Below are 21152 nucleotides of genomic sequence, written 5' to 3' on the forward strand. Positions count from 1 at the left end.
CCTCAGCCCCCCCCTCCGCCCAATAAGGACATAAACTTCAACCCCTTAGTCCAGCCTGTCCCTTTAGGACACTGCACTATCCTTCCCTCCTTTTCCCCCTCCTTGTCTCCCCTCCCCTCCTCTTTTGCCTTCTTCTGTCCCTCTCTCCTCTTTTCTCTTCTTTCCTTCTCTCCCTCTTTTTCCCCTTCACCTGCCGCGGTACCTCTTCCCCTCTCCCTCCTCCTGCAGCTATCTCCCCCAGTCCACCTTAACCCAAACCCCACCCTCTACCCCCATCCAACCCGAGGGGGATGCCCCGCCCCCGCCCCTTAGCTCCACCGCCCAACTCGTCTATTGGTTGTAATGGACATCAATCGAATTCTCAGTCCCGCCCCACACTTGGCCCTTGGGGAGAGGGGCGGGGTTTCTGGACTGGAATGGTACAGGGAGAAGGGGGGGGTGGGGACCTTGTCTGCTGCGGCCTGGGCACCAGCCCCTCCCCCCCATCCCCCTAGGGCTCCCATCCCAACCCAAAGGGCTCCCCAAAGGGTGGGACAGCAAAAGGGAGGGAAGTGGTTTGTGAAGGAGTTAATGGAAGGGGGGGGATTGATTGGGGGCGGAATCAGGGACTCTGTGTAGGGCGAGAGAAGGGTGGTAAACCAGAGCAGGGGAAATAATCAGGTCACAGCAGAAGCCCAGCAGAAGGAGGGAGGGAGGGGGAGGGTGGAGTCACCAATGGCCAAGGCCTAAGATCCATGTCCCTCACCCCCCCTCCCATCCCCCTTAGACTGGAGGGAAGGGGTCTGGCCTTGGAGACTTCATTACGTGTCCCTCCCACACGCGTGACGGTACCCCACGGGATGGGGACCTACGCCTAGGCTAAACCCGAAGGCAGGACTCGGCCTTTGAGTTCCAGCCCTGTGCCCGGCTGCGGCCTTGGCACTGCCAGCGGGGAGGGGCTGGGTTCATGGCAGGGGGCGGGGGAATGAAGATGGCACGTTGCTTCTTCTCCCCGCCCCTCCTCTGTTAGCTTGAGAGCCTTGAATTACTTTCACCTTTCGATAATTGGGGAAACTGAGGCCATTGTGGAGGAATATCCTGGCCGGAACGCAACCCAGGGACTAAAGCTTTGAGGGGGGAATCTGGGTAGAGGCGAGTGAGTTTGTGGCAGGACAGCCACCTGAGGGAGGGCACTTTGTACTTCACCCTGTCCCCAACCAAAGGTACAGGAGCGGACTGGGAGGCTCCGTTAGGAGCCTGGCGCCTCCCGCTCCCTGAAGGACCCCTCCCACCCCAGTCAAGCTGGCCAGGTTCTCTTCCCATTCTGGCCAGGCCGAACCGGGTCAGATTCGCTCTTTTCCTACCCTTTTTTCCCTTTCTTTCCTCGGCCCGGGGGCTCCCCCCCCCCAGCAGGTGGCTTCGCGGGACACTAGCTGAACCTGTTGGACCACAATGGGCGGCGTCGCGGGGCCCCACTCCCTCACCCCCGGCTGACCCGGGATCCCCCTGGCTAGGGGGAGGGGAGGAGCTCGGGTCCGGGCCCCTCCCTCATCCACACTCCCTCCCTAGCCGGCCATGACTCAGCCTCGGGGCCGCTGCCCTGCGCCCCAGCCAGGGGCGGAAAGTGTGAGGCGCCCCAGAGGGCCCAGGCCAAGGCAAACAGCCCCCCACCCCCCAGACATTATCTCACTGGAGAATGAGGGGGGGTGAGGTTCTGGGGCATTTGAGGGGGAGGGGGAAAGGGGTGGGAACACTGATTCGGGAGATCCGCTCCAGGTTTTCCATCCGTTCCCCACACCCCACCCCCCCACACCCGCCCCAGTCCCTCTGTAGATGGTCAGGGAGTTTCTCCGGGTTTTCTTCCCGGCCTCAGCGGACAGAGTCCGGTTGGTAAGGGCTTGGAAGGAGTTGGGTCCAGGCCGGGGTTTCTTCCTTTCTTCCCTACCTCCTGGGACAGGCTGGCCTGGGGAAGGGCCGGTGCCAGGCTAGAGGGGGCAGTGCCAGGGGCACATTCGAAATCTAGAAGGGGCTATGCCAGGGGTAGAGTTGAACAGTCAGTAGAGAGAGGGCACGCATAAGGTAGGGAGGGCCAAGGACAAACTGACACAAGAAATACCGATATAAGTAAAAATAGATATTTATTATAGCACTTTGAAATTTGCAAAGCACCTTACAAACATTGTCTCACTTGGACCTCGCAACAATTCTGTGAGGTAGGCGTTACGTACATTAGTATCCCCATTTTACAGATGAGGAAACAGTCACAGGTAACTTGCTCAAGGTCACGCTACTAAGGGACAGGGAAGGTTGCTGTGACCTCCTAGATTGATGTAGGAAGCCAGGCGCCAGGCCGAGAGTCCAGCCTCCGCTACCAGCTATCCCCCTGCTTCCCAAGGCTTGAGTATGGGGGTGGGTAGCATCTTGGTCCCTTAGGAGGAATTTCGATTCTTCATTTCCCTAAGAATCCGAATCATTCCTGTTCTCTCCTTTTGCTTGGCCTCTAACTTCATTTTTCTATTCTCCGCAGCCTCTCCCCACCCCCAATCCATCCAATTCCCTTCGACCTTCCACGTCTTCCTTTCCTTACAGTTTCTACAGTCTCCGCGTCCTACGGCTCTCCCGGGATCCCGGCTCCGATGGTGGAAGGTGGGACATGGAATCCAGACTAAATAGTCCGGCTTTTCGCCATCTGAAGCAGAAAAACGTAGACTTCTTGCCGTTCCCCAACCCTCCCTCCCCCACCATCCGCCAAAACCCCGTCCTTCTAAGGCCTCTTGACACCTTGGCCTGCCAGTCGGGCCTGGGCTGGGCTGGAACTGGACGATAGGTGCCGTGAGAGACCTGCAGGTGCCTCCAGGGGGAAGTGGCTGGGAGAAAAACTCTAGACTCCCCAGGCCTGAGCTTAATCCTCCCCCTCTCCTCTCTCCCTTTCTAGACCAAGAAGACCTAAAATACCCATCCAGATAACCACCTGGGGATGGAGGAGAGAGCAGGGTGAGGCGTGGGATAAATAAACGGGAAAATAAGGATCTTCGTCTAGAGAATGGAGTTGGCATTGGGAGTTGGCATCCCACCCTCTGAGATGGAAGTAAAGATCAGAAGAAGGGGAAGCCAAGAAAGTACATACATGGTTGGGGATAAACGCTCCGTGAACTAGGGAAATATGTTTTGGGGTGAGGAGGGAAAGGGTTCTACAGGACTGCTGGTCTGGAAGGCCTGCATTTGGGTATTGGGGGTCCACTCACCCCTAGTAGAGAAGCTGGGAATCCAAGTCAATATACCTGCTGCGCCCACCCCAACTTCTGGCCCCCACTGCCTCCACCGCTTCCCTCGAAGTACCAGCCGCCCAGGAAACCGCTGGGGGCGCCCAGACCGCAGCCCCCCCCAGCCGCCGCCCCCCCAGCGCTCCCACTGCGACCGCCCAACCCACCTGAAGGGGCCGCGGCTGCCAGGGGGGGCACCCTCCCCTTCCCTCAGTCTCCCCCCACTAGCATCTGCGGGCGGCTCTATTTATAACTCCGGTGCCTATTCCGAGCCTCGGGTGCAGAGCCGTCTACTCCGGCGCTCTAATCTCCGCTGGGATCTTTGCGCCCCCCAGGGCCTAGGCAGGTAAATTTAAATTTAGCCTCAGGAAGCTCTGGGGAACAAGTTTCCAAAACTACTAGGGGGGTGGGGTGGGGGAGGCGGGTGGTGAAAATAGACCCCGCCCCATTCCTCACCCTTACCCCTTCTGCCCTCCACTGGACTGCAGGGGGCGCTGGTCAGGAGGGAGTAGAAACCAGTTGTTCTGGATAGGATTAATCTTGGAGACCAGGATTCTTAAGAGTCGTAGATAGGAATTGAGGTTGAAGAGAGAAAGGGATTGAGGGCGAAAGCCTGAGGAAGAAGGCAGGACTTTGAGGGGTTGGGAAGGGAGGGAAGAGGGAAGGAATTCTGGGAGAATTCGAGAAAGGTATTAGGAAGGGGACGGGGGGGGGGAAGAAGTAGGGAAGGGGGGGGTTTCATAAAGGAAATGACTCAGATGTAACTAAGATGCAAATATATGCAAAAAAAGATGCTGCTGGGGGGGTCCACTGTCTATAGCCACCAGTGACCCCTGCCCGATCTCGCAATTTGGAAGACACTGGATGCCAAGGGTCTGGTTTTTGTTGTTCTTTTTTGAAACTGATATCTAGTTTATTCACGCAGTAAAGTAATACCTTTCCTCCTCTCAATCCAGGGGTCCAAGACTCCACCATGGGCCCCCCAGTGGAATGGCTGTGAAGCCCAGGCTAGCGCTCCGTTTTTCCTCTTCCTAGGGGATTCCTAGAGGGTCCCTTTCGGATCTGGGTTCTCGCCCCATGGTCCCCCTCTCTCCACGTCTAGCTTCCAATTTCCCAGGTTGCTCCAGTTCCCCTGGAAAGCCACTAGATGTCCGCGCTGCTCCGAACGCCGCCTCGGAAAGCCCCCTCTGTCTGCCGGGGAAGCCCATTCGCATCCCCAGGACCCCTGCGCCTCAAAGCGCAGTTACACAGTTACACAGAGTGTGGACTTCGGCACTGCCCACTAGGGCACTGGGTAGGAGAAACATAGACAACATTCACTCTCCGGTCACCCCCGAGTCCAAAACACCCAAATAAGCGCCCTACAGTTAGTTGGTGGACAGTGTATTAATATTGCTCCTTCAAGGCTTGTGACAAATGAAACTCGGCTTCATAAAATAGCTAGCGGTCACGGAGAGCAGAATTTTCTGGCACTTTATGTGCGGTTTTGAAAAGTTATATTAAAAAGAACCCCTTATAGCGTTTCCTAGGTGGACTGAAAGCTTGGCTACCGTTAGCCTTTGTCTATTACCCCAACTCTCCTAACTAAACTGCCTTCCCCCTACCCAGAGGACCCTACGGAAGACAGCTGGGAAGGCAAGTACTCTTTGTGGGAAGTGGATAGAAGGTGCTTATGTAAAACACTCTCCTGCCTCAACAGTCCCTAGTGCCTCAGAACCAGATTCAAATTGGGGAATATTTAACAAAATAATTTAAAAATACAATAAAACATAATGACCGTTACATTGTAAAACTATGTCAACTATGGCCCATAGGTATCTTTAGATAGGGATTAGCAGCCAGAAGGGTGGAAGGTAAAAGAAGGGGAGCAGAATTGCCTTCCTCTCCTCTCTCCACCTGTAAGCGTGGGAACGTGGAGGTGGCAGAAAGGGGAGTAGTAGAGAGAAAACCAACCCACTTCCCTACTAAGCTGGAGAGGCAGGGAGAGTGTTTTATTGTTCTCAACACCAGGTTCATCAAGAACAAAGAAAAGAGAATATATTTGTTGTGAGTGCAATGAGAGGAGGGAATGGAAGTGGGGGGAAAGAAAGGCTCTGATTCCTAACCATATCCCCTCCAGCTGCCAGGTCTCACCCTCCAAAGTAACCACCCCCCCTCCCCCAGCTCAAATTACACATGAATTTCTCTCCGTCACTACTTCTTTTTCTGCCTTTTTTTTTCTCTCACAGACCACAGCTCTGCCCATCTCCACCCACCACTTCCCCAAAGTCCCCTTTGCCAAGCATCCCATTGCCCACTCCATTCCCCTGGCATAGGTTCCTTTCTTAGCCCCCCGTACTCAGACTATACCCCCGCTCCCTCCTTTGGGCAATGTCCCAACTCCAGCTGGGTGGAGTGGGGTTGGTCATAGGTCGGGAGACAGGAAAGGGCCTGGTAGAGGCAGGAGGCCAGGGCCTGAGTCACAGGGTAGGTTAGGGCAAAATGGGGGCCAGGCCCTTGTGAAGGGAACAGAAGGGGTAGATTGGATTGTGGGAGCCGCTTCTCTCTTCTCCACTATCCTGGTCTCATTTCCTATGCTACACCAAGAACAAGGACTGAGCTTCTATCCCTTTTTCTACATTTTGACAGAGAGGATAATGGAATCCAGGGTCCTGAGGGAGAGGCATCCTATCCCTGGCATTTTTGCACAGGAAGGTGGTGTGTGCTATATCTGAGATAGAGAAGCTTTTGAGTGCAGTAGCAATGCCAGACAGGGAGGGGCCCATAATACTATGCCATTGGCGCCCCCCATCCACCCCTTTATCAAGGGTAATGTTTCCCTAACAGAAAAAAATAAACCAAAACTCCAACACCAAAAAAACAAGCCAAAAACCCAACCTTGCACAAGACAGAGTATTTCCTACCTCCTTATTCCTATGAACTACTTTGCCCTCCCCCTGTATCAACTCACTGAGATCCTGCCTGTGCAGGGAATTGGCTGATTGTCCAGAGGGGCTAGAAATCAAATGGCCCCAGAGTTGAAAGAGGCTGAAAGCCCACACAGCTCACGGTAGGCATTGAACTTCATTCATTTATTGGTACCCTCAGGTAAGCACAGAGGACACAAGGAGTCTCGCAGATGAAGGAGGCACTAGAAGGAGAGAAGGGTAGGCTCAGAAGAAGGAACATTGCCAAGAAAGCTAAAGTCTTGTCCCCACTGTGCCCTCCTGAGAGTACCTCGGATAGTGTCATGGATGGCGGTGGGCAGGGAGAGTCCTGAATACCTGGGCTAGTCTAGCAGCTCCTTAATACACCAGCAGCAGAGAAGGATATAAGCCACTTCCTTTAGGAATCGATGGACTACTCCCCAGCTTGTGCCCATCTTGGTGACAGGCAATCGGAGTCCAGCATCATGAAGGGCCTGGCTGAGAGAGAAGGGCAAGGCCTGGGCTACGGGGACAGCCCTCGGTTGCATGGAGATAGTTCTCAGTGGGAGAAAGGGGGCCAACTCCCTTGGCCTTTATAAGCATTCTCCTACCCTGGCCACTGGATGCCCTCATGACTGGCAGAGACAAAACCCCTGGATGAGGTGAGGGGAGATTCTGGAATGGGGAATAATTGGCTGTGTCAGCCTGGGCTGGGTGGGAGTTGGAAGGGGAATATCTGACCCCTTGTCCCTCCCCTCACTGTGTAGGAGAAGCCTGGGCATCCTGCCAAGCTACCCATTGGCCTCGCTCCCTCCTCCCCAGGTCATATATCCTCACGTGGAGCCCTGCTGATGTTGGCATCGAGAAGCATCAGAGTCAGCTCAAGCCCATCCAGCCCCCTCCCCCTCCTCCACTCCCATTCTGCCCTGTGGGTTCTACCTACTCAATGTCAAGAATGTCTAGGCAAAGAGGAGGCGGCCCAACCCCTGGGTCTTTGAGGGTGGGGCTCGGCCGAAGCTTTGAAGAAGAGGGGGGCTTTGAAGAAGAGGGGGTCGGAACCACATCCATGGTCGCTTTGACTACCAGAAAGGAGAAGCAATAGACACAGTAGCAGGCGATATTTATTGGTCAGCACTGATGGCAGGGCTGCTGGCACTAGGGATAGCAGAGCAGCAGATGGGGACAAACCCCCCTCAGTCTAACACCCGGTTTACAGAGTCAGGTTCGTGAATTTCGTTCCTCATCCTCATTCTCCAACTGGTAGGCTGGTCGATAGGCAGGGCATCCCCCAGGGCCTGGGTACTTCAAGGCAACATTCTTCTTTGTATTCTCCCGGCTGCCAAGGGAAGTGTAGCTGGAGACAGGGAGGAAAGACATGGTACCTGTAAATACCTGAGTCCCCATTTTAGTGATCCCATTCTTCCCCACACTAGCTCTTACCCCCAGTCATACAGGATGCAGTAAGGAACAAACAGTTGACGGAGGAAATCCCAGATGTCTCTATATGTCCAGTCCTGGGGAGCAAGAATCAGTTCACCGAATAGGTACTGCTGTATTAGATCAGGGATTCTTAAACTTTTTCCACTCATGATCTCTTTTTGCCTGAGATATTTTTACAGTATTTAGGTATATAAAACAGGTATACATAACCTTTTACTGTTGCCAAATGTTTTGAGAGCTCCACATTCAGTTGCATTCAGACCCCCAGTTTAAGAAGCTTTGGTTTAGATCACCTACCCTGCAACCCAAGCATTTCTACTTACTCCATTCCCCATCTTGATCCCTAGGGGAAGGGGCTGTTCTGTCTTCTGATCCTCTCCTATACATAACAGGTGAGACAGAGCACCTCATCCTCAGCTCCCTCCCCCTATTTTTTTTTTGTGAGGAAATTGGGGTTAAGTGACTTGCCCAGGGTCACAGAACTAGTAAGTGTTAAGTGTCTGAGGCTGGATTTGAACTCATGTCCTTCTGAATCCAGGGCCAGTGCTTTATCCACTGCACCACCCAGCTGCCCCCCTCCCCCTAGTTTTTACTTACTTACTTTCTTTCTTTTTTTTGGGTGGGGCAATGAGGGTTAAGAGACTTGCCCAGGGTCACACAGCTAGTGTCAAGTATCTGGGACTGGATTTGAACTCAGGTCCTCCTGAATTCAGGGCCAATGCTTTATCCACTGTGCCACTTAGCTGCCCCCTCCCCCTAGTTTTTAAAAAACAATAGTATACTGGTCCTAGTTTCTATCTGATCCCTCCTGAGTTTTCCCAAAACTCCACTCATTGTCTCATTCTATACGGAGAGAATGGGAGTGTGAAGGGTGGGACAGGGGCCCTTTGAGATGGGAATCCTTTCTTTCTTACCAGTAGTGGGTTGATGCGCATATACTGGGGCCAGTCTGGGTCGGTGGGACTGAGGGGACTGAGGCTTCGGGATGAAGGATCCGTCCTCCTTGTACCCATCAACACAGCCTCCAGATGGGGGTTCTGTGCCCGAAGTTCACTCAATGCCTGCTTCATGTCACCCTCAGCCTGTAAGACCTGCAGCTTATACCTGTAAAGGGTCCCCCAAATCACCTCTTGAACCCATAATCAAGCAATTCCCCACTCCTCTTAGCTCCCATAACCTTCAACTCTTCCAGCCCCAAACTCCGGACCCCAGTACCTTCTGGCTGTCTCCTTCAGAAACTGCTCCAGCTCCGGGAAGGGGGAGATGCTACGGATGTAGAGAATCTGCAGTGGGACCTTGGACTCTGGGAATTTCCTTTGGGTAGGCAGTGAGAGGGGTTAGGGCCCACAGAGGCCTCCATTTGTGTAGAGAGAGCCCCCTAAAACAGTGTGCATTGCCCTCTCCCCCACCCCATTCTGAAATGCCCTCCTTTGTCTTCTTATATCCAAATTCTGCACACCCACCTCTCAAGGCCCAGCTTAAGGTTCACTTCCTCCAGGAAGCCAGCCCTAGCCTGATATGTCTCCCAACTTGTTAAATATTTATCTTTTACAGCACATGATCCAACACTTGCTTAGTGAATGTGTTTTGTTTTGTTTTTAGTGAGGCAATTGGGGTTAAGTGACTTGCTCAGGGTCCCACAGCTAGTAAGTGTTAAGTGTCTGAGGCCGGATTTGAACTCAGGTCCTCCTGACTCCAGGGCTGGTGCTCTATCCACTGCGCCACCTAGCCGCCCCTAGTGAATGTGTTTTACTGCTCTTTGGTTGCTATGGATTCCAATGGTGTCACACCAACAAGACTATAAGCTCCAAGAGGGGAGGGCTCACATCTAATGAACCTTGGGTTTCTTCCCTAATGTCTTGCATAGTGCCTTGTACCTACAGGGAAAGCTCCCTACTACAAATTCTTACTGAATCGCTGTAATGTAAACAGTCTTCCCTCTCAAGACTGACACATGCCCAGGATGGAGAAACGGGGTGAGCGGACCCAGGAAGGAGGGAGGGGGAGCCACTGGTTGGTGGCGAGCAGCTATCTGGGGGATCATGTGTCTCCAGGGTTGGGGTACCTCTGTACAGCAGCGTGGAAGAGGTGCAGGAGGGCAGTGCAGTCCTTTCCCCCGTTGAAGCCCACACAGAGCTGGGTCAGGCTGTACCTAGACAGGGCCTCCTCCATTGTCTTCAAGGCCCCTGCTACTTTCTTCGCCAGGGGCGTCCCTGCCAGGAATGTTGGGAGCACAGGGGAGACACATGCAAGAACCGTCAGAAGGGGTCATGGGATGATTGCTCAGGACCTTCCCAGCCCCCTCTATAGCTCAACACCCCTTGAACCGGTCCCACCCCAGGGGACTAGGACCAAGTCAGTCTTCACTGGGCACTGTAGAACATACAAAATGTGAGAGTTGGAAGAAATCCAAAGAGGTCATCTCTAGTCCAGCCCTTTGCCTGTGAAGCGTGCATTTCCTCTATAGTTTCCCTGACAAGTGGCTGCCCTTGGAGAAACCAGAGGCAAGTAGCATTCAACAGCAGTGTAGAGGTCTCACCACCTGCCCACTAGAACTGTCTGGATGGAAAGGAAAGTTATGGGACGGATAAGAAACCCTACTTCTTGTCACAAGGTCTACTGGCTACTGGCCCCATTCCTAAGACAAATAAAAAAAACCACCCAACAACACCTGCTGCCAGAAACAGGAGCTGGCCAAAGGAATGCAATGGCTACTTCCCTTCCTCCTACCTGACTGGGCTAGTCTGTACACAGCCTCCCCAGCCCGCTCCACTGCATTGGGCACAAATGGCACCAGGGCTCCAGGGGGGAGGTGGGCAGCCAGGTAGGCCTGGGCTTCTTCCACTGCCACCTCCTCATCTGAGTCCAGGGTCAGCTTAACCCGGTAGTAGTTGCTACTCCAGTCTGGATAGGAGCCAATGCCAAGTCGGCGTCCAAAGTGGGCCTGTGCTTCTGTGAGGATGGGAGCGACTGACGATTCCTCCATCGTCAGGTATAACTCACGGAGGTGGAATTGCATCCCTTCATTCCTGAAGAGATCCGACAGCCCCCTGAGCACCCGCTGCTGCAGTTCTGGAATGCCCGGGAAGAGGTAGACATTCCGCACAGAAACCAGGGGGAATCGGAAGGGCATCCCAGTCTCAGAGTCAGTACCATAGTGGAGACGGGCAGTGGAGGGCACCTGAACCAGCTTTTCTTGCCCTGTGCCTCCCAGGGCCCTCACAGCTTCTTCCAACTCAGGGTGGGGCTGCAGTTTGTCTCCAAAAGCCTGGGCTACAGCCTCAAAGGTGATATCGTCGTGAGTGGGTCCAATACCACCAGAGGTGAGGACATGGGTGAAGCGGGTGGAGAAGGAAGCCACCTCCTCTGCAATGGCCATCACCTCATCTGGCACCACAGAGATCCGGGACACCCGGACACCCATGGAACGAAGGGTCCGGCACAGGAAATAGGTGTTGGTATCCTGAGTATAGCCCTGGGGGGAAAGTGGGAGAGGGGGTGAAGAGGTCTGATGTTTTGTTCTGTGGAAGGAGAGTAGCCACTCCCACCTGGTGCATAAGAGGGTCTCTTTCTAGGAGGTACCATAGAGGTGGGTGGGAGGGAGGGAGAGAGGAATGGATAAGCGCCAAACAATGGATAACGGAAGATCATTTAGGGTTAAGATTTGGAATGGAGTCAGTCACTCATTGGGTCAGATTCATGATGCTATATACTCAGCCCTCTACTCTTCTCTTTTGGTGAGACTGTCCAGTCCCATAGCTTCAACGGTGATCTCCATGAAGACAACACCTCAATCTGTTATCTCCACCACTAACTACTCCTTTGCACTACAGTCTCAGGTCTTCAGTTGCCCTTGGACATCTCCACTTGGGTGTACCACTGCAAACTCATTAGGTCCAAAATAAAGTTATATTTCTCCTAGAACCTGCCCTTCCTCATGACCTTTGTATGCAGAATGACATGTAATGCTCCTTTCTCTCATCCCTCACCTCTAATCAGCTGTCAAGTCCTGTCCATTCTAAGTCTCCCAGCTTTTAAGTGGCCAGTCTGACATTTGAACCCAATTAGTCCAATGTGCTTCCATTCTCATGCCAACATCCTGGGTCAGGGATCTTTCATCCCCTCTGCCCTGGACCATTCCCATGGTTCATCTGGTCTTCTCCCCTATACCTATCCTGCATAGGACACTGAGACCAATGCTCCTAAAACACTGCCTTGACCATCACCAACCTGGTCAAGATCCTTCAGTGCCTTCTTACTTCCCACTGACTACAGTCCAAACTCCTCATCTTGGCCTTCAATGATCTGGCTACATTGCTACATACTGCTCGCCTACATGTGCCCTGTATTCCAGCCAAATCAGACTATTTACTGCCCACTGAATTTGTGAATGGATCTTCGATCCATTGGTCATACTGTTCCCTCCCCGTGATGGCCTCCCCACCATTTCTGCCTTCCACCTTCAAGCCTCAGCTCACATGGCTCCTTTGGGCAGCTTTAATCACTTAGAAGTGATCTCTTCCTCTTTGGAGCTTCAACCGCACTGCATCACTTACTCAAGACATGCTTCTTGTGGCCTTGTCCTTTAGTTATCCTAACACTAGTCGAATTTCCCCTTCACCACCTTTAGCCTCCTTTTGTGAGCTGTCTTCCCCTATTGATAATAATAATAATAATAATAATAATAATAACTAGCATTACAGACTACCTTCTATGTGCCTGGAACTTTTACAAATATTATCTGTTTGATCCTCACAAATGAACCCCAGAGATAACTGCTAATATTATCCCAATTTTACAATTGAGAAAACCAAGACAAAGAGGTTCAGTGACTTGCCCAGGGTCACATGGCTAGCAAGTGCCTGGGGCCACATTTGACTTTGGGTCTTCCCCTGTGTCGCCTAGCTGCCATTAGAATATAAGCTCTCAGGGGCAGCTAGGTGGCGAAGTGGACAGAGCATTGGCCCTGGATTCAGGAGGACCTGAGTTCAAATCCGACCTCAGACACTTAACACTTACTAGCTGTGTGACCCTAGGCAAGTCACTTAACCTCAACTGCCCCGACAAAAAAAAAAAAGAATATAAGCTCTCTGAAGGTAGGTCCTACCTTTGCTTTTGCTTCTATGAATATCACCACTTAGCATAGTGTCGGGCACTTAGCAAACACTTGAAAAATGCTCCTTCTTTAAGTGTACAGACAATACTCATGCTACTTAGTATGCAGTCCTAGATATATAGTAGGTGCTCAATAAATGTTTGTGAAATGAATGAATACATAACATATTCTCCCTCCCACCCTCAACACACACAGAGTTCCTTTGGGAGTTTTATAGAATCCAGGCTGAGCAAAATGAACAAGGAGGTGAGTTAAGTAACCAGTTTGGCAGAGGGCTTGGTCACGTTGTAAGGTGGTGTGTGTGGCAGTGGGAGGTCTGTGTCATGGAACCTGCAAGTTTAGACTAGGTAGCCCTGGGGGAATTTCATTTCCTTTTTCACAGCTGGGCCAACTTGAGCATTTCTCCCCTTCAATTCAAATCAATTAAGCTATCTTAGTGGGAAAGGAGAGGAAGAAGGGAAGAGTTGCTTAGTGTCCAGGTGCACACTTGCAGTTTTGCCTACCAGCGTGTGTGCACTTGAGCAGGAGCGCGCACGAGCGAGCGCGCGCACACACACACACACACACCCCTACCTTAAGGATCTCATCTCCGATGATGATGATGCCAGCAGTCACATTTTTTCTGGGCATGGCCATGGTCCAGCTTCTTCGATCTGGCAGTATCCTCCAGTAGCCACCCAGGCCCCTGGACAGCACCCGGAAACATGAGGGTCCCGCCAGCTCTACAGAAAATCAGGAGCTATGGCTCAGTGGAGAGATTATCAACCTGATGAAAGACAAGGCTAGAATGGAGGGAACTAAAAGGAAAATTGTGGGGAGGTGAGGGGCCCTTAAGTTGGGGGTCAGAGAACCGTAGACTACTCTGCACTGGGGAGGACCTAATACAACTCCAGGCATCTAGTACAATTATTTTACAGATGAGGAAACTGAGGTTCAGAAGGAGAAGTGGATGCTCAGTGCCACACTGTGTGGCAGCAGTCTCTCCTGGAAGGAAAGAGAAGAGGGCCCTTGGAGTGCTAAATAACGATAACAAAAACAAAACCGGACAGCCCTGGATTGAAGTCTAATAGCCGGGGTTCGGGTTCCAGATCTGCTACTTACTCACTGTGTGACCTTGGACAAATCATCGGACTCTCTGGGTCTCCGTTTCCCCATCTGTAAAAACAGAGCGTGTTGGACTAGACAAGCTCTAAGGTTTTCTCAGAGGGCTGCTGGCAAGCTCGGGACGTCTGATGGGCTGCGGTCCGACGCTAGTTTCTCCACCCCACACTGACCCTTTTTGGAGCCCCCGGCCCTCAAATCTCTGCCCCTTTAAACCTGGCTTCTGCCGATCGGGTACCTACCTGTGTTCTTAATCGCCCGCCCCTTGGGCCCTGCGCGCGGAGGCGATGCCTCCCCTTCTCCGGGCCCGACAGCGCGCTTTTCCGAACCGTGCCCCCAACCCCGCTCGGGCCACGATTTCTCCGCTCTCACCTGCCTCTTTGCCCCTTTGCCCCTTCTCTAGTTGTCTCCTATAACTCTCTCCCAGCTGTCCCGACTCGGCTTCCGTAGCCAGCGGTCTTCTCCAGCTACACAACCGCTCTCCGCCGATTGGCCTGAGTTTCTCTCTCCCCCCCGCCCCTTCCCCCTTCCACACACCGCCCCCTCAGGCTTCACTGGCGCGCTCCGTAGTCTCTCGCAGATCCCCGAGTAGAGGGCCGGAAAGTCACCAGGTTGTTGTTGGGGAGAGCACGTGGCCGTCACGCCCGGAAGTGCCGGGACACGGGGAGGAGCACCGATTCCTCCTCCTCTGGGCGGGTTTCAAAGACGGTGGAACTTGGAAAGGCCTTGGGTTTGTTTTAGCAGAATCCCCGCGTGACTAAATGACACAGTCAGCCAAGAGAGACCAGTTTCACCCACTGTGTACAGCCCGAGGGTGAAGGGGCAAGTAGTGGGTTGGTGGATGAGCCCTTCCCAAAGTGAGAGAGGGCACAGCACTTTTCTGTGGATGCTTAACATAGCATCAGGGGTCCTGCTAGTGCATCACCTCTAGAAGGCAAATTTCTCTTGGGGAGAGGAAGGAATTCGGCCCTGGGCACCTTGTCAAAACACCACAGTTGGAACTATCTTTTAAAGAAAGCTACTGTAAGAAAACTCGCTGGCCACACCCAGCTAAGCTTAGCAGCAAGGGAAATCTCCCTGCAGTGTCAAGTACATAGTTCACTTCTTTGGTCTTTTATTCATTTGACCAATGTTTGAGTGCTTGCTATGCGAAGTCTTGTGCTTAAGCAACATTAATGAGTGGCGCTTACAACCTTAACGTAACAACCACAAGATACATCAGCGTTGTAAGACTTGAGGGAAATTGTTGGAATTGGACCCCAAGTTAAGAAAACTAGGCATCTGGTCACAGTAATTTGCAGAGTACTAGACTTGGAATCGGGTCACCTGGCTGGACTTAAATGCCAGCTAACACTTTGTAGCTTGTATGGATTTGGGTAAATCACTTAACCTACAAGCCTTATTTTTCCAGACCTTTGTAAACCTTAAACTACTATAGAAACGTGAGCTATTTCACCCGCTACCAACCCCCCCTCCCCCAACTCTATGATAGGACAGTCGTGAGGAAGTGGTCTTATTTTTAAAAACCAGTAACAGCATGACAGATCGATTGAATCCTTATCCACTCAGTCCAAAGGTCAGTCACACCTGGTCAAAGGCCATCTAGAACTCAAGTCCAGTAATTTTTTCTTAGCAGGACAACTTCATGAATCTCTACCTCAAGAGGAGGAAGCCAGAGGGGTATACTTGGAAGCCAACACAATTTAGTGTCTGAAATTTTTTTCTTTTAAGAATTTCTATCAGTTTTTTAGCCCTTTCCCATAACTACCCATTGTTTTGTTTTGTTTTTTTTTCTCTGGACAATGAGGGTTGACTTGCCCAGTGTCACACAGCTAGTGTCAAGTGTCTGAGGCCAGATTTGAACTCAGGTCCTCTTGAATCCAGGGCTGGTGCTTTATCCACTGCACCATCTAGCTGCCCCCATAACTACCCATTGTGTCATGCCTGCATTCTGTCAGTGGAAGACTGAACAAGATCTCAGCCCGGCTGCTCTGTGGACTCTTACTAAGGCCAGACACTTTAATATAGTTTTATTAATGTCCAAAGAAATAGGTAGAAAAGCAGTACTTCAGGGGGTCTCTAGCTCAGAAGACTGCCAACACTACACTAAAGGGACTTCAGTTTGATGGAAAAAAATCTTGTCATAGATTATATAGGGAACTGTCATGAAAGGAATTATCCCCTTCATTCATGCCTAAATTAGGGAAGCAATGCTTTGGCTGGAGACACAAATATAAAAAGTGACAGACTAATGCATTTTATTGAGAGCTGCCTTAGGCCAGTAAAAGTTTGAAATGAAAATCTTCAGATATTTGAGAACAAGTGGCTTAATTTATTTTTAAATTCAACTCCCTGAAATTACTCTCATTCTCAGCAAAGTACTGAAGTCAGATAATGAGGACCCTACTATCTCATGAATAATACTCATCCTGATTATAGGCAGAAAGAACCTAAAAATGAATTACAAAAAACTTCCTCTTTATTCAAGGGATTTAAACAGAACAGACATTTCTTGAATAAAATGGAAAGTTTCCAACAAATGAAAATATCCATCCATTAAGTCACCTTGCACACAAATTGGCAGGAAAAACCCACAAATGGCAACAATTATACAAGCCCCACAACTAAGCAGTGACAAGTCTTCAGTCACTCTTGGTGCTTTGTCCATCCAGCCAAGGTGTTCAGCTTGATAGAGCGCTTGCCACGGCTTTTGGAGGCAAAGCTCAGCTGAAGTTACATTCATCAAAGCACCCAATGGGGTAGTGGTGGTGGTGGCAGTTTTGCTCAAGAAACAAGAGAGTCACCAGCACTTTCAAACAGTGTATTAAACATCCCTTAAATATCCCAAGTGAGAAACAAGAAGGCAACACTATTAGCAGAAAGATGTTAGCAGGTAAGGACAGCTATGTACAGCTCCAGATAGAAGTGGCATGTTCTTTCATTTCTTAGGCTTCTTGGGCAGTGGCCGCCGGAACAGCAAGATGTGAGGCTCTGGAAGAGAAGGAGATAGATACTGGATAAGAGGAGACAAGCCTGCCCCATTCTCATGAGCTATTTCCCCCCTTAAGTTACAGTCTATGTGCTAATAAGCACACTCTAATATTTAGAATTTAATTAAGTTTGTGTGTTTTTTTTTACCAGTCAGCCTGAGAAAAAGACCTAGCAGAATAGTCTGCCAGAAAATACAGTAATGCTAACATCAATTCTCCCTCTATTAGGTTTGCCTAGATGTAGGAGTGCCCTGAAGCTGAATTTCTGGTGTTTTATCTGATGATTTATAAAAATCATTTTCTTGGCCATAGTGCAAACATGTCCAAGTGCAGAAATTGGGTTTCTAGGGGGCAGAGAAACAGGGGAGGTAGAGGTAATAGGGTACATTTGACCTTAGTTTATAACTAATCTGTAATCAGAGAGTACATAATTTAACAGGAGTGTCCATATTGACAGGCTCCAACTGTTTTTCGGATATCTTGAAATGTATGTCCAGTAGACGTCTTTTTTTTTTTTTTTTGGTGGAGCAATGAGGGTTAAGTGACTTGCCCAGGGTTACACAGCTAGAATGTGTCAAGTGCCTGAGGCTGGATTTGAACTCAGGTCCTCCTGACTCCAGGGCTGGTGCTCTATCCACTTCTCCACTTAGTGCCCCCCCCCCCACCTTGTTACTGCTGTAAAGGGCAACTCCATCCTCCCAGGCCCTAAGCCTGAAACCTAGCTAGGTGTCATCCTTGACTCCACACCACCTCTCATTCCCCATTGCCATTCTGTTTCCAAAGCCTGTCGATTTTACTTTTGTAACATTTTTGAATATTCCCTCTTCTCTCCTCTGACACTGTCACCACTCTAGTGCAGGCCCTCATCACCTCCGGCCTGGATTATTACAACAACTTGCTGGTAGGCCAGTCAACCTACTCCAATTCATCTTCCATTCAGCTGCCAAAGTGATTTTGTTAAAGCACAGGCCAACTATGTTATCCATCTATTTAATAAATTCCAGTGGCTCGCTATTGCCTTCAGGATTAAATACAAAATCCTCTGGCATTCGAAGCCATCTTCCCAACTTTCGGGTTTTCTTTGGCCTTACACCCCCCTCCATATAATCTTTGATCCAGTGACACTGGGCTCCTTGCTATTCCATGAACAAGACCCTCATTTCTTGGTTCCAGTTATTTTCTCTGGCTGTCCCCCCTGCCTAGAATGCTTTCCCACCTCATCTCTGCCTTCTGGCTTCCTTCAAGTCCCAACTAAAATCCCACATTCTACAGGAAGCCTTTCCCAATCCTTCTTAATTTTAGTGTCTTCCCTGTTAATTTATTATTTATCCTATTTATCCCATACATAGCTTGTTTTTTTTTTAAACAATCTGTCTGCTTCTTGTCTCCCCCATTAGATTTTGGGGGGGGTGTGTGGTGGTAAGATAATTGGGGTTAAGTGACTTGCCCAGGGTCACACAGCTAGTAATTGTTAAGTGTCTGAGTCCGGATTTTAACTCAGGTCCTCCTGACTCCAGGGCCAGTGTTCTATCCACTTCGACACCTAGCTGCCCTTTCCCCCATTAGATTTTGAGCTGGGTGAGAACAGGGATTGTCTTGTGCTTCTTTCTGTATCCCCTATGTGACTGACACATAGTAAGTGCTTAATAAATGCTTACTGACCAAATGACTGGCCATCACTGAATGCTTTAGATATTTTGCTCACTGTTTGTGGTCAGTTCAACAATTTGCCAAGTAGTAAAAGTGGGCAGTAATCTATCCCACCTAAACAGATAAAATAATCATTCTTTAGGTAAAGATGCATAAGACAATAAATTATTAACTATTACATCCCTCCTCCCCCTTCCCTTTTTTTAAGCTTATTACATTGACATATGATCTTATGACTCTTCCAGTACTATTCTACAGGGCTGCTTTCAGTTTTTCCACTGACCTGGTTCATGGATCATGTAATGGACCCATCCCTGACTCTGCTGGACACCAAGGTTCCTCCACTCAGACTCAGACATCAAGTGGGTTTTAGGGACCAGTTTGGCTATGTCCTTGGGCAACATGACGTGCCTGTAACAGAAATGGAGGGATGGTTTGCATCCTAGCATGGAGCAGTTAGGCAATCAACACTATGTATTATGCCTCTCACTCTGTACAGAAAGGTGTATCATGGACAAAGAGGGAGATACAAAGGAACGAAAACAATTCCTGCTCTCAGGGAGCTTACAATCTAAGAGGGGAATCTTCAGCCAAGACTATTTATGGAAGCACTTTCAAAAGTCTGTAGTATATTATTGAGCACTTTAAAACTATTATTTATCGATGCTGATGAGAATAATGGTATAATACTTCCAACTGTTGGTTGATGATATATCTTAACCAATATCAGGGAAAGAAGATGATTTGCGGGGAGATAGTGTTGTAGATAGTGGTTCTGAAAAGCCAATGCACAGAATAGAAAACTAAATGGTTTTTACTTTTCTGATCCTTTTTGGGAAAACTTGAATTACTTCTCAGCCAGGGTTCTGACCTGGAGCCTAAATCACTAAGGGAAGCAGAAGAGCGGTTTGATTATTTGGAATCTAAGTCCTACTGACCCAATTTGAGCTTCATTAATGTCAATGAATATATGCCAAATGTCCCTTGTATTCAAAGGTACTTCTGTATCCAAAGACATTGTTTCTCACCTGAATCCCTGATTAGAATTTATATTCTAACAGGCCTACAATTAAAAGCCACCAAACAGACCAAATCATTTTGGCTTAACATGGTAGCACAGTATATTTTAAACCAACACCCACCACAAAGCAATTTCAGCTGAGTTACTAAACTGGTCAGTAATTGAGAGACTGACAAATGAGTCTCAGCATTGGTTTATTTAAACCAAAAAGTTAAGGATAGAGCAAGTCCTTCAGGATCCAAAAAGGTATTGGGTTTTTTTCTAGTTCCCTGCAACATCTTGTATAAGGGTAGGCTTCTCGTATGTATGCATGCATGCATGTATGTATGTATACACATTGTGTGTATGTATGTGTGTATATATCCACACACACCCTAAGTGCCCGACACCTGCGAACATATATACACACATATATAAGTTGGCTGGTGTCAGTCACTTAGGGTGTGCAGAGCCCTATACCAGGCCTTGTGGGATATACAAGTCAAATCCATAAAATCCATGTCTTTTCCTTATACTTAAGGAATTTGAAATCTAGTTGAAAAGACTTGGAGAATTCTTTAGAGAACTTGTTTTCCAAAACACAAAGAATTTTAAAATTCAAAGATATATTAAAGTTTATGCAGTCGAGACTGCCATTAAATTGCATTAAAAGAATCCCTCTTCCACAACTAGTTAACATGGTAATTCAGAGTCTATCCCAACAGTTCCAGTGGCAGGGTACTACTTACTATCATAGAATATGATGCTTTACATTTGCCGACACTACAAATAATTAAGAAGAGCTTCCTTGGTCAGAGACACCTATAGGTCCTAATTCTGTTTTCTGGAGCCACCCAGAGTAAGTCTTTTTCTAAAGGACCCTTCAAATGTATGTAGATAGCTGTCATGTCCCTCCCCTCAATCTATTATTTACTACCATATCTAACGCTTTCGGCATCCTTCCCACTCACTGAACCCTCAGTTACTGGGGCAAAGGAGCCCTCAGTCACTCCCTTTTTTCTTGGGGCTAAGAGATTCCATTGGCGGGTCTGTCTCAATTCTATTAGCCACCTGACATTCCTTCAGCATTAGTGAAAACCTGAACGAAAGCAGCCAGTTTGAAAGGAGGTGGGGTGGATGATGGCGGAGGACACATAGGGGGTAAAGGTAACAAGCCTTCATTTCTTTTCTTCTCCCGTTTTACCAAGCCGCGAATTCCACGCATGCGTTCCAATTACAATTTCCCCCTCACTACGAAGCTCTCCCGCGCATGCGTCTAACTTCCCTTTTACCTAAAGCCCACTCCCCCCTCCCCCCCCCCCCCCCCCCCCCCCCCCCCCCCGTTGGCCCTCGCGCACGCGCCTCAAGCTCTTTCTCCCTTCTATCGCTACGGCCAAGTTGGTCCTCGCGCCCTTACCCGCCAATGCCTACTATACCTAGCATGGCTACCCACTTCGCGCCCGCACTGACCGGTACTCGAACTCCTCATCGTCGTATTTGTCCGAATAGTAAATTTGTTTATGCGACATGTCCGCTCCTCCCGGGGGACCCCAGCCCCGCGCCGCCAACCGCCTAACAGCTACGCGCACGCACCACAACTCTACGGGGCCTCGCTTTCAAACCTGCCGCTCCTTCAACCGATTGGTTCATTCGACCGGAGGCGGGAAAAAAAGCCCACCTTCGGGATTCTTACTGGCTTTTATATTT

General features: G+C 49.8%; 3 protein-coding genes across 12 annotated transcripts; all 3 read right to left on the reverse strand.

The window, feature by feature from the left end:
* Nucleotides 1-2151: 2151 nt before the first annotated feature.
* LOC122726070 (lens epithelial protein) lies at nucleotides 2152-7140 on the reverse strand. The gene is made up of 3 exons (XM_043963532.1): nucleotides 6459-7140; nucleotides 6193-6372; nucleotides 2152-2668 (listed from the first exon to the last, which is right to left on the reverse strand). The coding sequence occupies exon 1, from the start codon at nucleotides 6694-6696 to the stop codon at nucleotides 6511-6513; it is 186 nt and encodes a 61-aa protein (XP_043819467.1). The 5' UTR covers nucleotides 6697-7140; the 3' UTR covers nucleotides 2152-2668; nucleotides 6193-6372; nucleotides 6459-6510.
* A 111-nt stretch (nucleotides 7141-7251) lies between these two features.
* FLAD1 (flavin adenine dinucleotide synthetase 1) lies at nucleotides 7252-14363 on the reverse strand. Of its 10 annotated transcripts, none has more exons than XM_043963526.1 (9): nucleotides 14343-14363; nucleotides 13806-13859; nucleotides 13278-13426; nucleotides 10319-11063; nucleotides 9654-9801; nucleotides 8804-8902; nucleotides 8503-8692; nucleotides 7589-7662; nucleotides 7252-7502 (listed from the first exon to the last, which is right to left on the reverse strand). In XM_043963526.1, the coding sequence occupies exons 3-9, from the start codon at nucleotides 13338-13340 to the stop codon at nucleotides 7367-7369; spliced, it is 1455 nt and encodes a 484-aa protein (XP_043819461.1). In that variant the 5' UTR covers nucleotides 13341-13426; nucleotides 13806-13859; nucleotides 14343-14363; the 3' UTR covers nucleotides 7252-7366. The 10 variants fall into 10 exon arrangements, with proteins under 10 accessions (XP_043819461.1, XP_043819457.1, XP_043819455.1 ...); XM_043963522.1 differs by lacking the exon at nucleotides 14343-14363 and adding an exon at nucleotides 14178-14312 and having other exon boundaries at nucleotides 13810-13859; XM_043963520.1 differs by lacking the exon at nucleotides 14343-14363 and adding an exon at nucleotides 14048-14298 and having other exon boundaries at nucleotides 13810-13859.
* A 1899-nt stretch (nucleotides 14364-16262) lies between these two features.
* On the reverse strand, nucleotides 16263-21087 carry CKS1B (CDC28 protein kinase regulatory subunit 1B). The gene is made up of 3 exons (XM_044004056.1): nucleotides 20916-21087; nucleotides 18729-18856; nucleotides 16263-16796 (listed from the first exon to the last, which is right to left on the reverse strand). The coding sequence occupies exons 1-3, from the start codon at nucleotides 20972-20974 to the stop codon at nucleotides 16744-16746; spliced, it is 240 nt and encodes a 79-aa protein (XP_043859991.1). The 5' UTR covers nucleotides 20975-21087; the 3' UTR covers nucleotides 16263-16743.
* Nucleotides 21088-21152: the final 65 nt, after the last annotated feature.

This window comes from Dromiciops gliroides, chromosome 4 (assembly GCF_019393635.1).
Source record: "Dromiciops gliroides isolate mDroGli1 chromosome 4, mDroGli1.pri, whole genome shotgun sequence".
Taxonomy (NCBI): Eukaryota; Metazoa; Chordata; class Mammalia; order Microbiotheria; family Microbiotheriidae; genus Dromiciops; species Dromiciops gliroides.

Excerpts from the sequence above, each read along its gene's own strand:
- LOC122726070 (XM_043963532.1), bottom strand. The coding sequence starts at position 6,696 with ATGCAACCGAGGGCTGTCCCCGTAGCCCAGGCCTTGCCCTTCTCTCTC.
- FLAD1 (XM_043963522.1), bottom strand. The coding sequence starts at position 13,831 with ATGATTTGTCCAAGGTCACACA. Across the intron at positions 7,663-8,502 it reads TGCGCATCAACCCACTACTG|GACTGGACATATAGAGACAT; the intron begins GTAAGAAAGAAA and ends CTTGCTCCCCAG. Across the intron at positions 7,503-7,588 it reads TGCATCCTGTATGACTGGGG|CTACACTTCCCTTGGCAGCC; the intron begins GTAAGAGCTAGT and ends CCCTGTCTCCAG.
- CKS1B (XM_044004056.1), bottom strand. The coding sequence starts at position 20,974 with ATGTCGCATAAACAAATTTACTATTCGGACAAATACGACGATGAGGAG. Across the intron at positions 18,857-20,915 it reads GATGAGGAGTTCGAGTACCG|GCACGTCATGTTGCCCAAGG; the intron begins GTCAGTGCGGGC and ends TTTCTGTTACAG. Across the intron at positions 16,797-18,728 it reads TTACATGATCCATGAACCAG|AGCCTCACATCTTGCTGTTC; the intron begins GTCAGTGGAAAA and ends CTTCTCTTCCAG.